Source organism: Gossypium raimondii, chromosome 8 (genome assembly GCF_025698545.1).
Source record: "Gossypium raimondii isolate GPD5lz chromosome 8, ASM2569854v1, whole genome shotgun sequence".
In the NCBI taxonomy this organism is placed as follows: domain Eukaryota; kingdom Viridiplantae; phylum Streptophyta; class Magnoliopsida; order Malvales; family Malvaceae; genus Gossypium; species Gossypium raimondii.
In genome coordinates this window covers 31,493,464-31,507,831 of record NC_068572.1, presented here as the reverse complement: position 1 = coordinate 31,507,831, position 14,368 = coordinate 31,493,464, and the positions used below count along the sequence as shown (strand labels likewise).

The 14,368-nt window shown below is 32.6% G+C and overlaps 1 protein-coding gene across 1 annotated transcript; it reads left to right on the top strand.

The window, feature by feature from the left end:
* Window positions 1–2,071, top strand: LOC105791221 (dof zinc finger protein DOF4.6). Its single transcript, XM_012619190.2, has 2 exons — window positions 1–222; window positions 746–2,071. Exons 1-2 carry the CDS (start codon window positions 199–201, stop codon window positions 1,532–1,534), a joined length of 813 nt encoding a protein of 270 aa, XP_012474644.1. The 5' UTR covers window positions 1–198; the 3' UTR covers window positions 1,535–2,071.
* Window positions 2,072–14,368: the final 12,297 nt, after the last annotated feature.

Below are 14,368 nucleotides of genomic sequence, written 5' to 3'. Positions count from 1 at the left end.
TCAAGTGCGCTCTCTTTCTCTCTCTTTCATATCATATTAGTAGTAGGCCAGCACATGGAACCTCACCACAAATTTCTCTGTGTTTCAGTTTTTTTGGCTTTTAAGACCAGCTCTTCCTAGCGAAGTGGGTAATTTCATCTCTTTGAATACTCCATAGCTTTTCCCTTTCCTTTTCCACCTTTTCTCACTCTTTTATCCATGGATAGTGCTCAGAGGCCGCAGGTAAATAAGGGTCTCCTTTTTCTTTTTTTCTTTTTCTTCACATGAAATCATGATTTTCTGTTTCCTGGGTTGAGTTTTTAAAAGCTATTACCTTTGAGTTTTGAGGGTTCTTTTTCGTTGATTACTTGCTTTAAAGTTTCGCTTTTTTTTTTTTTTGGTATGAGATGATGTTGCTCAGCCACCACTAATGGTTGAATTTTTGTTGCTGCCGTTTAAGATCTTTCATATATATATATTTTCCTTTGGGAAAGTACTGCACTTTTCTTTATCATTCTTTTTCCACCATCTGATAAAAAAAATACTATTTTTATTTGTTTTTGTTGGTTGTATAATCTTTCGACTACAAAGCAGCGTCCTTTGCTTTTCTCCGTCTTGTTTTGTTTCTTATTTCATCTCTCTCTCTCTCTCTCTCTCTTTTTAATCTATTTACTTTTTGAAACAAAACACCTTTCTTTGATCATGAAGTCATGGCTTTTTCCCCTTTCTTTTGTTTATTTTTACCTCGTCTTTTTAAAAATTTCAGGGAATTGAGGTAGTTAAGCCCATGGAAGCTTCAAGAGGTATGGTAGAGAGAAGGACTAGACCTCAAAACGATCACGCTTTGAACTGTCCCAGGTGCAATTCAACCAACACCAAGTTTTGTTACTATAATAACTACAGTCTTTCTCAGCCAAGATATTTCTGCAAGACTTGTCGAAGGTATTGGACTGAAGGTGGCTCCCTCAGGAATGTTCCTGTTGGAGGTGGTTCAAGGAAGAACAAGAGGGCTTTATCATCATCATCACCACCACGACCACCAGCTTCATCGAAAAAGCTTGGTGATCTAACAACCCCACCTACTCCTCAAAACCCTAAAATCCATGAAGGTCAAGACCTTAACCTAGCTTACCCACCACCAACCGAGGACTATAATAGCTTGCCAAAGTTCGTTGAGGTGCCCTACAGCCACAAAAGCGACCATCGGAACTCTACCTCCTCTTCAACTCATCTCAATGCTATGGAGCTCTTGAAGACTGGTATTAATTCAAGAGGCTTGAGTTCGTTCATGTCGATGTCGGTTTCTGATTCTAATACGGTATACTCAAGTGGGTTTCCAATGCAAGACTTCAAACCGACTCTGAATTTTTCCCTTGATGGACTGGAAACTGGCTACGGGAATCTTCAAGGGGTCGAGGAAAGTGGTGCAAGGCTTTTCTTTCCTATGGAGGAATTAAAGCTGGTTCCGAGCAATGCTAACGAATTGGAGCAGAATAGAGGACAAGGAGAATCTACCGGTTACTGGAATGGGATGTTGGGGGGAGGACATTGGTGATAGGAACATCCAAAAGTAACATGGTTTAACAGGACGAAGTTGGACTTCATGCTTTCCTTCTTACATAATCGGTGACTAGTTTGATTACTAACAGCAGGTACTTTTGGGAAATGGTTAGCTTTTTACGAGCTCGTTTGATTCCCTTTTTACTTGTATTGTTGTGCTGTAGTAGTACCTTTCTCTACTCTTTGATCAGTGTGGGTGTTTGAAGCTTCTTTTAGGACGGCTTCAAAAGGTTGACATCAAGTGGTGTGTGTGTGCATAAATATAAAAAGAGCAGTAAACTATGCGACTAGGCACCAGGCATTAATCGAAAAGACGAGAGGAACTAAAAGTTCTTGGTTACTTGCTGCTTCTTGGGATTGGATTGCACTATGATTTTGGTTACACCCTGGTTGTTGATCTTCTAATAGTGTGTGCCATGTTGTTAGGTAGCCGAAAAACAATGTAATTAGCAGTTTGATGGGCAGATAATGACTTTGGTTGAATTAAGAAATTGTGATTGGTGTACTTAGTTATAAACATGGATTTTGTGTATTAGTACTTTGGTTGAGGTCGAGTGAGTTGGAATGATCGGCGTCAGTCCTCTGCAGCATTACTTTTTTGTTTCTCTTTCTCTCTTTTTGGCTTGTCAAACAGGTCATAAAATGTCGGGTCCTATCAGCAACTTCTGGGTTTTGAGAGATTCTTCCAACTCCTCCCCAGTTTTAAAAAGCAATCCTTCATTAGCAAGTGTACTATTTTGAGAAGGAATAACCCAGAAAAAATGAATTACTTATGTTAGGTCTGACCCCATCCCTGCACATGCTTTTCCACTTTCTAATGCAGCCTTAGCAAATACCTTTTTCTTTTTTCTTTTAAATGAACAGCAGTGTTAGGGTCATTAATATTGATTTTTGATGTAGTTAGGCTACATGTGTTTAGATGCATTTGTTTTTTCTTGTATAGCAAAGTACATTTCCATGAAGTTATATTCGTAAACCAGTAAACCCTAATACACATGTGAATTCGAAGACAAAGAAGCTCTTAGCAGCTTTGACTAGGTGCATTTCCATGTAATGGAGAGGGCCCACAAACATTCTTCTTGGGAGCGGTGCTTAAGAATAATTTCCACCACCTTCGCAAAATCATTTAGAGATAGCCACGCGAATAGGGCCGAGATTTTTTAGGATTAAGAATTAAATTATAAATTTTTATGAAGAAAAAATATAACTTTTATCATTTTAATACTTTATATTTTTATATTTTTTTAGGAATTATATAGAATTTTATCATTTTGGGTGTTAAAAAGTATAATTTTATTATTATTAATTTAAAATTTTATAATTTATAAAAATAGTTAAATTGCAGTTTTTTTTAGGGGATGGTTTGCCACTGTAGGGAGGGGATAGAGGTGATCATGGGCCGGGTTGGGCCGGGTTCGGATCGGGTTCAGAAAAAATTTTGGCCTGCATCCTAGGCCTGGTCCCGGCTTGGCCTAAAATAGGGGCTTAAAATTTTGTCTAGGCCCGGCTCGGAAAAAATTCCTAAGCTCGAGCCCGGACTGGCTCGGCCTATTTTTTTAATAAACACCAAAAAATTATTTTAAAAATAAAAAATAAAAAAGTATTTAAAATTAAAAAAATAAAAAATATATATTTATTATATATTCGAGCCGGGCCGGGTTCAGGCAAAAAAGTGGTGCACGAGGCTCGGTTTATTTTTTAAACGGGCTTCTTTTTTTGTTCAAACTCATATTTTGGTTTTATATTTTTACCCGAACCCTCTCATATTTCGGGCAGTCCGTCGGGCCGGGCCGGGCCACCCGGCCCATGATCACGTCTAGGAGGGGATGCTATTATTTAGGTTAATAATATTTTTTAGTAATTTATTTAATTTTGTTGTCATTTTTAATTTTTATTTTTGTGAATTCATCTTAAAATGAATTAATATTATTGTTTATTAATTTTGTTAATGTGATTTACATGTGGACTATCATTTGAATGACATGGTAGCAATTAAATCATTTTTAATTCAAAAAATATAAAAATAGTTAAAAATATTAAAATCATTAAAAGTATAAAATCATAACAAAATATTTTTAATATTTTTGGTTTTAAAATAATTAATTAATTATTAACGTAAGATAATTCATATGTATGTCACATCAATAAATGTAATAAATTTTAATTTTCTAATTATTTTGGGATGGTTTGACAAATAATATAAATTTAAAGATTAAAAGAGACAAATAATTAAATGAAAATTAAGAGAATTTTTTTATAAAATTAGATGGCTGAATAAATTATTATGACATATAAAAGATATATCAATACACGTATGCGTTAGTTCCTCAAAGACAATGGTAGTTATTTAATGTAATATTTTCCCAAGATGTTCACCACTAAGTAAACAAGGTTTTTTCAAAGCCGTGAATTGAGGTTCACCATCCCCTCATCATGGAGGTCTCTTTGTTTCTTGTCTATCAGACATTATATTAGATTATATTTTCAAGATGGTGAATTCGAATTTCAGCGCTCAAAATTTTATAGGTATTCAAGGTTTTATGGGCACTTTAGCTTACATATTATATTTTGATTAGAATTGTTGATATAGTTAATTAGTTATAATTTTTTAAAATTACTAGTAATTAGTTTTTTATAATAAAATTTATTCAATAATAAAATTATTTTAAGTTCACAAAAGAATTCAAAATCAGTGCATATTTTGTTTATTTTCTAAATATAACCGAAAACTATGCATCAGTTTTAAACCGGTTTGTGGGTTAAATAAAGTCTCTTGCCAGTGATTATAATCCATATTTCAATTACAATTATTACTTTTTTTTTTTTGCTGTCCTGAGATTGTCAATGGGATGAGGCAAGGTTTTCAACCATTCCAAATCAGCCTGCTAGAGTGTCGGTGATGGTTAGAATTCATTAATATTTTAAAGCTTCCTTAAGCTCTAATGGTGATCTAGTGGCGCCACTGCACTTGGTGTTTATTCTAAAATTCATTTTATAAGTTGGAATTATACGAGCAATTTTATTTGTGATGTATGAATTTACAATAATTTACTTTTATTAAAAGTGTAATCAATTATAAATATATTTTTATACTTTGGGCCATTCTTATTGAATTAAATTAAAATTAAATTATCAAAAATATTTTTGTAGTTTAATTTAATTATAAAATCATATAAATATTTGTGAATATGAGAATTGATGCTGGAGGTTGGTGTCGGTTTAAGTGAAAATGTGTAAATCCGTCTTAAAGTTATTCCAGTGATTTGGTAAAAAAATAAAATGGTTTTTGATGAATTTGGTAGAATTTAAATGTTTGGAAGTGTAATAGCAGAATCTAAGTAGCGGAGAAGGTTTATATGGTCTCAAGTCGGTCGTACATGTGATTTTCTAGGGAGAACTGATAGGTACGTCATGATGGCTTTTACTTGTGTATTTAAATATGATTAATAAATTCGCTATCTTATTGAGGGGTCTCTAAGTGGATTCAATAAAATTTGATAATTGTTCACATGCTAAACATATAGAAGAAATGAGTTGACAAAGGACGTACCCTAGACATAGTTACATGTAGTATCTAGTGAGGTATTGTTTTAGACGAAGTAGTTTCTTAACTAATGAGGTATTGTTTTAGGCATAGTTACACAAGTAATGCCTGCTCTACCTTATTTTCTTCTTTGGTTAAAATAATTAATTTGTTCAGGTGGTACATATGATATCATGTATGATATATTTGGAAATATTAATTTGAAATTTAAAATATAAATTTATGAAAAATATATATACTTTATATAATTAATTATTTGAGATTTAATATAATTATACACTTCAAAAATTACAAATTACAAATTTGGAAAATATCTAATCTTTCAACAAAATTATTATTACCAAAAAGAATTGTAGTAAATAATGATACAATATTTATGTAAAATTTTTCCCCTAAAGTGCAAACATGCCACGCAACCTGCAATTAGCTGTGGTGTAGGGGACGTCACATATAGTGAAACAGTTGAAGCTATATTCAAAGTCGGTGATAGTCAGGCTGAGGCTTTTGCAATGTCACATCAGATTTCAACTTTTCCAACTTTTAACCATGTATATATAATTTCGCTAGAATATATACCATTTCCTTTTCATTTTGGGTTCATTTTCTTTTTAGGTGAAGCTCATGTTACTCAAGTGATTCGTGAAAGAATTAAGGTTGATATTTGTAAGCAAATTCAATTTGAGTTTAAGAAGTTGTTAAGAGTAGTTTCGACTGCCGCTAAGTATTGTTGATAATAGAAATGAGTATTCGATCAAGTCGAGTTAAATCGAGTAAAAAAATTCAAGTTAGTGGAGTTGACGAATTCTATTTTAGCAATCGAACTCAAATTGATTTTTTTTCGAATCAGATCGAATCGAGTCAAAAAAATTTCGAGTCAAGTCGAGTTGAGTTAACGAATCCTATTATTTATACTCAATGTTGTGTTTACATGAACCGATTATTTAACTAGTAAACAAAATACAAAATTATTTAACTACATACACAATATAATGGTTTTGACTTTTAACTTAATAAGTAAACATTTATCACAACAACGTAGTTTTGCCTTTTAACTCAATGGTTTTGACTTTTAACTTTAGAAAAGGTAAACGCTTATTAAAACGGCGTAGTTTTGTCTTTTCTTATTCTGATTTTCGTGTAACTCGAAATGTGTAATTCATATTCGAGTTAAACCAAAAAAATTTAATTTTTTATTCAAGTTTATCCAAATAACTTGATTAACTCAAATAACTCGAACTATTTAATTCAAAATTTGAAAAATTTATTTTCGATTCGAATTGGATTTTGCTCACCCCTAATGTAACACCCCCAACCTGTATCCCTCGCCAAAACCGGGTTACAGAGCATTACCGGAGTTTACAGATCAAACAGAAAGAAATTTTATCATTTCATATAACATAACATTCATGTCAGAAACCAATCAAACTCATACATATTGTCCCTTACTAGAGGCCTCGAGGCCTAAAATACGCGTTAGAAATAAGTCGGGACTAATTCAGAAACTCAGGAAATTTTTTGGAATACATTAAAATTTTCAAAACTACAGGGGTCACGTGGCCAAACCATACGCCCGTGTGCTAGGCCATGTGAACATACTAACTTGCAAACCTTTACAAGCCACAGGAGACACACGGCCATGTCACCTGACCGTGTGTCACACACGACTAAGATACACGCTCGTGTCTCTGACCGTGTGGATGAAAATAAGCTATTTTATAAGCCATTTTTCTCACTCAATTTGGTGTCAACCTACAATCAATATTGTGTATATAAACAAGTCATATTATAGCATCTAAAATCAATCCCTAAATATGTAGTATATTCACATAAAATCAATATGCCCTTAGGCATCTTAAATGATCAATACAATTATGTTTAACCATATATACTATGTAACCAAGTAATCAACTAACTTTTATGTCTAATCGCATTAATACACAACATGTAAATCATTTACTAAAACTTACCATTTGGTACCAGTTGTACCACTTATTCAATAGCATAAAATACATATACACTTACTATAACATAATACCAAATCACACCAAGTTATAAAACATACCTCATATGCATTTTCAACTACTATTTTATCTTTCATTATTCCACACATAAACATTATAAGGCAAATTAAGCTCTACTTGAGTAAGAAGAGACAAAGTTATAATATTTTAGTACAAAGCACCGAGTCCCATTGGGACTGCTTAGTGGGGTGGCGGCACCGCCTTTTTAGAAACTCTAGGTGCCGCCCGTTATATGTGTTATCTAGTTTTTAAACTAACTCATATAATTTATAGAAACCAATAACTAGTTTTCTATTCCTAAAATACTAATTAATTAATTAATTAATTCAATTATTTTCTCATTCAATTCTAATTTCATTAAAGTCATGACTACTTTACTATACTAGAATTTATGAGTGGATAAATTTTTCTCGTTCCTTAAAGCTGCGATGACTACTTAATTTAATTTTCACATTGAACTTCAATTGTTTAATTACAACCAATCAATTAAATAATAATTCAAAGAAATTAAATTAATCACTAAGTCATCTCTTGTTCTTTTGAGAAAATTTAGAGATTTATTATATACATAATTAGGGCTCAAATAATTTGTAATTAAGTTCCAAATCTTCATCTATTAATTACTATATTATTAAGTCATTATCCACTAAAAGTAACTTAATTTATGCTCGTCCAATGGCCTTGTTATATGTGTGTTACCCTCATAGGGTAACTTCAATCTATTTAGGTTAAATATGTTCACCCAATATGATTCTATTTTATCTCATAATAACCTTGCATCTTCCTTCATGAAAAATTTAATTACTAACACGTCATAATTAGATAATTTGTCCTAAACAAATGACTTTTAACCATGTTACTTTTTCCATCAACCATGTAATGTCGATGAAAGAATATCTTTCATCCTTGTTTTTGGTGCTTTTGAGCCCTCCAGGGCCTATAGTTGATCATGGACACTCCAATCTCCGATGGAAAGGTTTTTTTTTTATGATTTTAAGATGGTTTTTAAGGCCTTAAAATGATTTAAACCTATTTCTATAATTTTATTTTATAATTCTAAAATTTGAATTTAATAGAAAATTCCTACATTTCTTAACTCGAACGACCTTAATTTAGGTTGATAAGTTCGAACACTTGGCTAATGATTTAGATATGTCTTAGTGTCATGGGCCAAAGTGTAAAGCCTGTGACCATGGCACAGGATGCGCCCCATGGAGGTCTATCGATTAGATGGGGATCATTTAGCCCACGAGAACTAGCCCGATTCCAAGAACTGTTGGAGAAGCTTGTTATATTGAAGCCTAGTTGGCCCGATAATGATGATATGGCAACATAGGCTATTTTTAGTAAATATGAGAATCATATCTTGTATATTTTATTTGATATGATATAATCCTGTAAATCCCTAAAATCAAGGGATAGACTAATCTCGTCCGTCAATGTAATTTGATCTTGACCGTTGGTTTTGGGGGAGCTCAACTATAAATAGAGAGCCTCCCCCTCATTTGTATCTCATCCATTGTAAGTTGAATTCTTAAGAGTAATAGAATTCTTTGAGCATTTAATCAAACACTTTGTGTGCGTTCTTTCTGTGGCTTCTGTTGTCCTTTTGTAGCTTCTTTTGGCACAATTGCTTCTACTATACAAATTGGTGTCTTGGAGGAATTCTAAAGGAATCCTGACTTTTGGGTGTAAAGGATGACTTAGGCGAGTTTGGAGCGAATGGATCGGCTAAGGCCGCACGGATTGCGAGACGAAAGATCTAGCCCCGTGATACTGGCATGTATTCAATGACCTAAAACAATTTCAAGTATATTTGAATTATTCTAAAATTTATCAATTTGTTTTAAAAACACTAAAATGTTATGAAACAAACATTTTTATAAAAGAAAATTTTTAGTTTAAGATTGAAAGAGCTCTGACAGCTCTTCTCACTCTTATCGTATATCAATACGAGTGATAAGTGTTACATTTACGCCACGTTTGGTTCACTGTAATGGAAATGGAACAGAGCTATAATGGAATGGAACTGTAATCAATAATTCAATTGTTTGGTTGAATGAATGAAATAGAAATGTAATAGTATTCTTGTGTTTGGTTGAATGGAATAGAGTTGTAATAGCATAAGAAAAAAAAAGCTAAAATGACCAGAGTACCCTTAGTAGAATTTTTTTTAGATAGATGATTATTGTTATTGTTATTAAATTTTAATAGGATTATTATTAAATATAATTTAATAAAATAAATAATTTAATAATATATTTAATAAAATTATTATTAAATATAATTTAAAAAACAATAATATATAATTTAATAACGTTCTTAATATAAATATTATTAAAATATGAATTAATAAAATAATATATAATATTAGAAAATTAATATATAGGCTACTTTATTATTTTTAAACTTCAATGCATATTTAATGTGATAGAATATCATTAGCAAAACAAATAATTTATTTATCCTCTAAACTAAAAAGTAAAAGATTAGAAGAAATAAAAACGTTGAGAAGTATATTTTACATCCAAACAAAATGTTCATACATTAACAAAAAGTTACATGATGTCATTAGCTTATTAGCTGTAATCTATATGTTGAATTTTATAGCATCAAAAAGTTACAATCCGTGGCATTCTCACCCATTCGAGTCCGTGTCATTATACCATCCAAATATTTACATACACAAAAAGTTATCAAAACATCATCAACACCATCAACACAACCGTGATTTTTAATTGGTAGAAATAAATCTTATCACTCATTACAATTGCATAGAAGAAGGTAGATTGAAGAAAATGAGCGTTTGCATTGGATAGTTTGGAATTTTGCTCAACGTATGAAAACACTCATCCTCAGTTAATCCTTCTACTTCATACAAAGTCTGATATAATTTTTGGGTACTTTCTTAAATTACCATTTCTGAGTTTTGTTGAATTAGCACTTTGGAGGAAATGCTCTTACTTGTTTCAATACCAACAGTTATGTTTTCCCCCAATAACTTGACAACCTCAATTAATGAAATAGAAGAGATTTGATCACTTACATCAGAGATGTTTTTTTTTTCTTCTTTGAACATGTGGAATCATCTTGGTTTGGCCTCAACGGTTGTGATTGTGTAGCTAAGACATCCATCTAATCCAAAGAAACATTAGCTTCGCATCCATGGTAATTGTTTCTTTCTTTAGGAATATTTGCAGTAGCTACATCCTCAGCATCTATTTCTTCAACAATATTAGCGACTATTTGAGTATCTTTTCCAGTGGTTCGATCTTTTGCATAGATTGTAGTAAGTTGGTCATAATAATGGAAACTGCGATGTCTGAATTGACCAACTTCTTTATGACTCTATAAAGAAAAGGAAGAATCCACATTAGATTAAGTTTGGTCAAAATAAGATGATAAAGATAGGAAATAATTCTTACACTTATATACGAGTTCCACACAACATCTTTAGCAACAACAAGCTACCTATGCTCGTCCCAACCAAAGTCGCTATTGTCTTTTCCACTGAGCATGTCGTAAACAATTGCCCAATCCTTTTTTAATGTCCTAATCCTCGATTCAAGATTAGGTCTAGCCTTCAACATAGCATGAGGTAAAAATTTTTCTAACATTCTGATAACTCTTTAAAAGAGTTATATTTCAAGCCTCTAGATTGGATTAATTGTTTGTAATTAAGTAAATATGTTTTCATTTTTAGATATTTTTAGAACATTACATGAAAAAGCTTGGATTGTGCTATACATGTCATTATTTGTTCTATTATTGGGGAAGAAATGTGTTGTTTTTGGTTGGCAACAAGTGCAGGGTGAAAATAAAATAGAAGATAAAAATGATAGGTAAATGAAGGAAATGAAATATTTCCATGACAAAATGTTGGTTAGATTGCCAGAACTAATGCCATGGCAATTCTAGGAAGATGACATTGCACGCAGTCCACGTCACTCTCAGCCAGCTGTACTTGTGCCAGATAAATCACCCTGAAAAAAGAGAAAGTAAAAGGTGTGTGATGAGAGGGAAGGACCTACCCTATAAAGAAGGAAAAAGAAAAAGAGGATCGAAGAGAGAAAAAAAGAGAGAAAAAATGCTTTTTATCTCTCTGCATAAGATTCTCATGAATTCTTAAAGACAAAGTGGAAAGGGTAGCAGTTTATAGAGTGGAAGAATTACAGACGCAAGGAAGGGGAAGAAAAATTTGCCCTAGGTTTTGCATCAAATCTCATTATCAGAGTGAAAGCTAGAGTAGTGAAAGCTTCCTACAATTCTGCCTTTATTTTTTGATTTGAACTTGTGATTCGTGAATTTAAATAATGATGTTGAATGGTTCTGTTATGAATTCTATTGTTCAACCCATGAACTAATTTTCTTTGGGTTAGAATTATTCTGGATGAATTTTTATTAACTTTAATGTCCATGGTTTGATTTTGAGTTGAATACTGTTCCATTCGGTTTGTGATTATTTTTAATGCATGCATGCAAGCTCTAGACATAGATGATTGTGTAGCATGTTAGTATTAATTTTGAAAAGAATAATTAGATTGGATTATAATCGGTTGATACATGCAAGTATTCGGAAGAATATTTGTAGCACTCTAGACATAGAAGTTGCAATCTGTACAGGGAAAGAGAGAAAAATCTAGATATCATTCTTGAGTTCTGTAGACATACAAAAAATCAAAATGATAGCTCAAAGTCTGGTTGCCGAAACAAGCAGATTGCAGTAGTGATTCCCAAAACAACATCTCCCGCCTCTCATGACTAGAAAATCTTGACTTCTCTAAAGTAGTTAGAATAGAGGTTGTCTCTATTTGAGGCGTAGCAATACTATATGATGGAAGAGTTGGAACAAAGCAACGAACACTAGGCTCAGTACTGGTTGTATGAAAGATAGGGATTTGGCATTAAGAAGATCCCTCCAGAAAAAATTTCGAGACCTGTGCTAGAATTCCCTACTTTCCCAGCTACTTTGCTCTCGTCTAATGAGTGTAGAGAAGAGCCAGTCTCATTTATTGCCAGAACTGACTCCATGACTAAAGGAGCCACTGCAAATAAAGGAAAAGCTACTGAAAAGGAGTTAGAAAAGTCAACCTCTGTCAAACTAGGGAAGGATGTAGAAGAAGGAAAGGAAGAAACAAATGTCCCTACCACTGCACCAGCTATTGCCACTGAAAAAGGTAAAACTCATGTACCGACCTCTTCACCCACCTCCATGTCTGCACATGATTAAGTAATCGATCAACTGGTTGATGAACTAACAGAGACTGACAAAGAAGGTGAGGAAGTTGACCTATGAAAAAGGAAGATGTGATACAAAGTTAGTGCTCGCAAGTCCACAAAAAAAAATTGAATGAAGTGCCAACGTTCCAGTCTAAGAAAGTTAAGTTTTTGTTTTTGTTTTTATCTCATGAATTGTATAATTTTTTTTATCGTTTGTGTGCATATTCATACTTATTATATAATGTTCATGATTTTACATGCATTGAGGACAATGCATCCCTTAGGTTTGAGGGTGTATTGTGCATCCAAGTTGCATTTTGTATTTAGTATGTTCATTTTGGTATATAGGATATTTTTCCATGGCATAGTAACTATTGAAATATTGCTTTTTTTATAAGAAGTACAATTTTTCTTTATGATGTTCAATGATGAGCTGGATTTTTTTTCTCGATATACCTAGAATAGGTAACAATGGATTGGGTGAAGTTAGCTTAGGCTAAATTTCTTGGAAATTGATTTCTAAAAATAGGATGTCCTATAGTCTTTTTTTATTTTTCAAAATATAACAAGTATCTTTCAATGCCTTTAGGGATTTTTGAAACCAGACATTAGTTAAATTGCTACGATATTTTGTTTATATAAGTATGCACTCTAATGCTTAGAGTTGCTAAGTAGGTCAGCATCACTTTGTTTGCTCCATCGTGCTGTTGATTAGAAAGGAGAGTCTAAGTAAGAGTGAGTGATATAATTTTAGAGGCATTTCATTGTAACAAAGGACTGAGTAACTAAGGAGGGAGTTGTATGCTCCATCCCTTTTTTTAGTTAAAAGCCTTAGCTTCATGAGTGACTTTTGGTTTAAATTGTGACATGATGAGGTACTCAGAAATTAAATGTATGCTCTATCATGATTGTTAAGTCAAAAACATTTTTTGTGACATGACTAAATCCCCTAATATGGTTTCCATTAAAAAAAGATAAAAAAAAGAATAAATATATGAAATGTGAATAATATATTTTGATATGGGCTTAAAGGAAGTGAATTTTGTTTAGGTAACGAATGAACTAAGTGAATAAAAAGATATTTGCTATAGGACGAAAGAAAGAATGCATGGGTACTTAGGAAATTTTGTTTTTAGGTAGAAATTTTTTCACTGCGCTTGCTGAACAAACCTTTGACATTTGAATCAATTTTAGGAAAAGAGAATATTGTTGAGAACGAAGGTATAAATTGTTTTTTTAAATAGTTAGGCAGTACAATAAGTTTTTTTTATTTGCCAAGGTAAAATGGGTGCATTCATGCATTTACGTGTATTTTGCTTGAGGACAAGCAATAACTCAAGTTTTGGGCTGTGATAACTCTTGAAAAGAGTTATGTTTCATGCCTTTAAACCTAGCTAATTGCATGTACCTAAGTACATTTTACTGCATATTAGGACATTTTAATTAGCATTTTTACAATTGCATTAGGACTTGGACTGTGTTGGAATTAGTTGCTTTTAATTTCTTGCGGTGGAGTTTTTGTGTATTGGTGTGGCAGGAACAGGTTTTGGAACGAGCAAATAAAGGAGTGAAGTTTTGTCAAGGAAAAGTGCAGAAAGTTTGCCAGTATGGATGCCGTGGCAATGTTGGGAAGACCAAGTCAACATTTTTCGCTCAACAGTGCCAACTCAAATTCAATCTTGTACCAGATAAATCTCCCTAAAAGCGGAAAAGATAATCACGAGCTGTTAGCTGACCCTAGCCTAATCTATCTATAAAAGCCGATAAAGGGAACCTCACAAATGGCAAAAAAAAAAGTTGGAGAGATCCTTAGGGGTGAATAAGGGTTCAGCTGTGAAAAGGAAAGGAAGTCGAAGGCAATCTATCTTAGCCATCATAGGATGGTGTGTTACCAAAGTGTGGACTGGGCAAGCGAAAATTGTTTCCTAAACTTCTTCTGTTATTCCAATTAGTGTTCCTTTGTAAGATTGAATTGAAGTAGTTGAACACAATGTCGGATAATATTTTAGTTTGGAATTTTATTTCCCAGGCCATGAGCTAAATC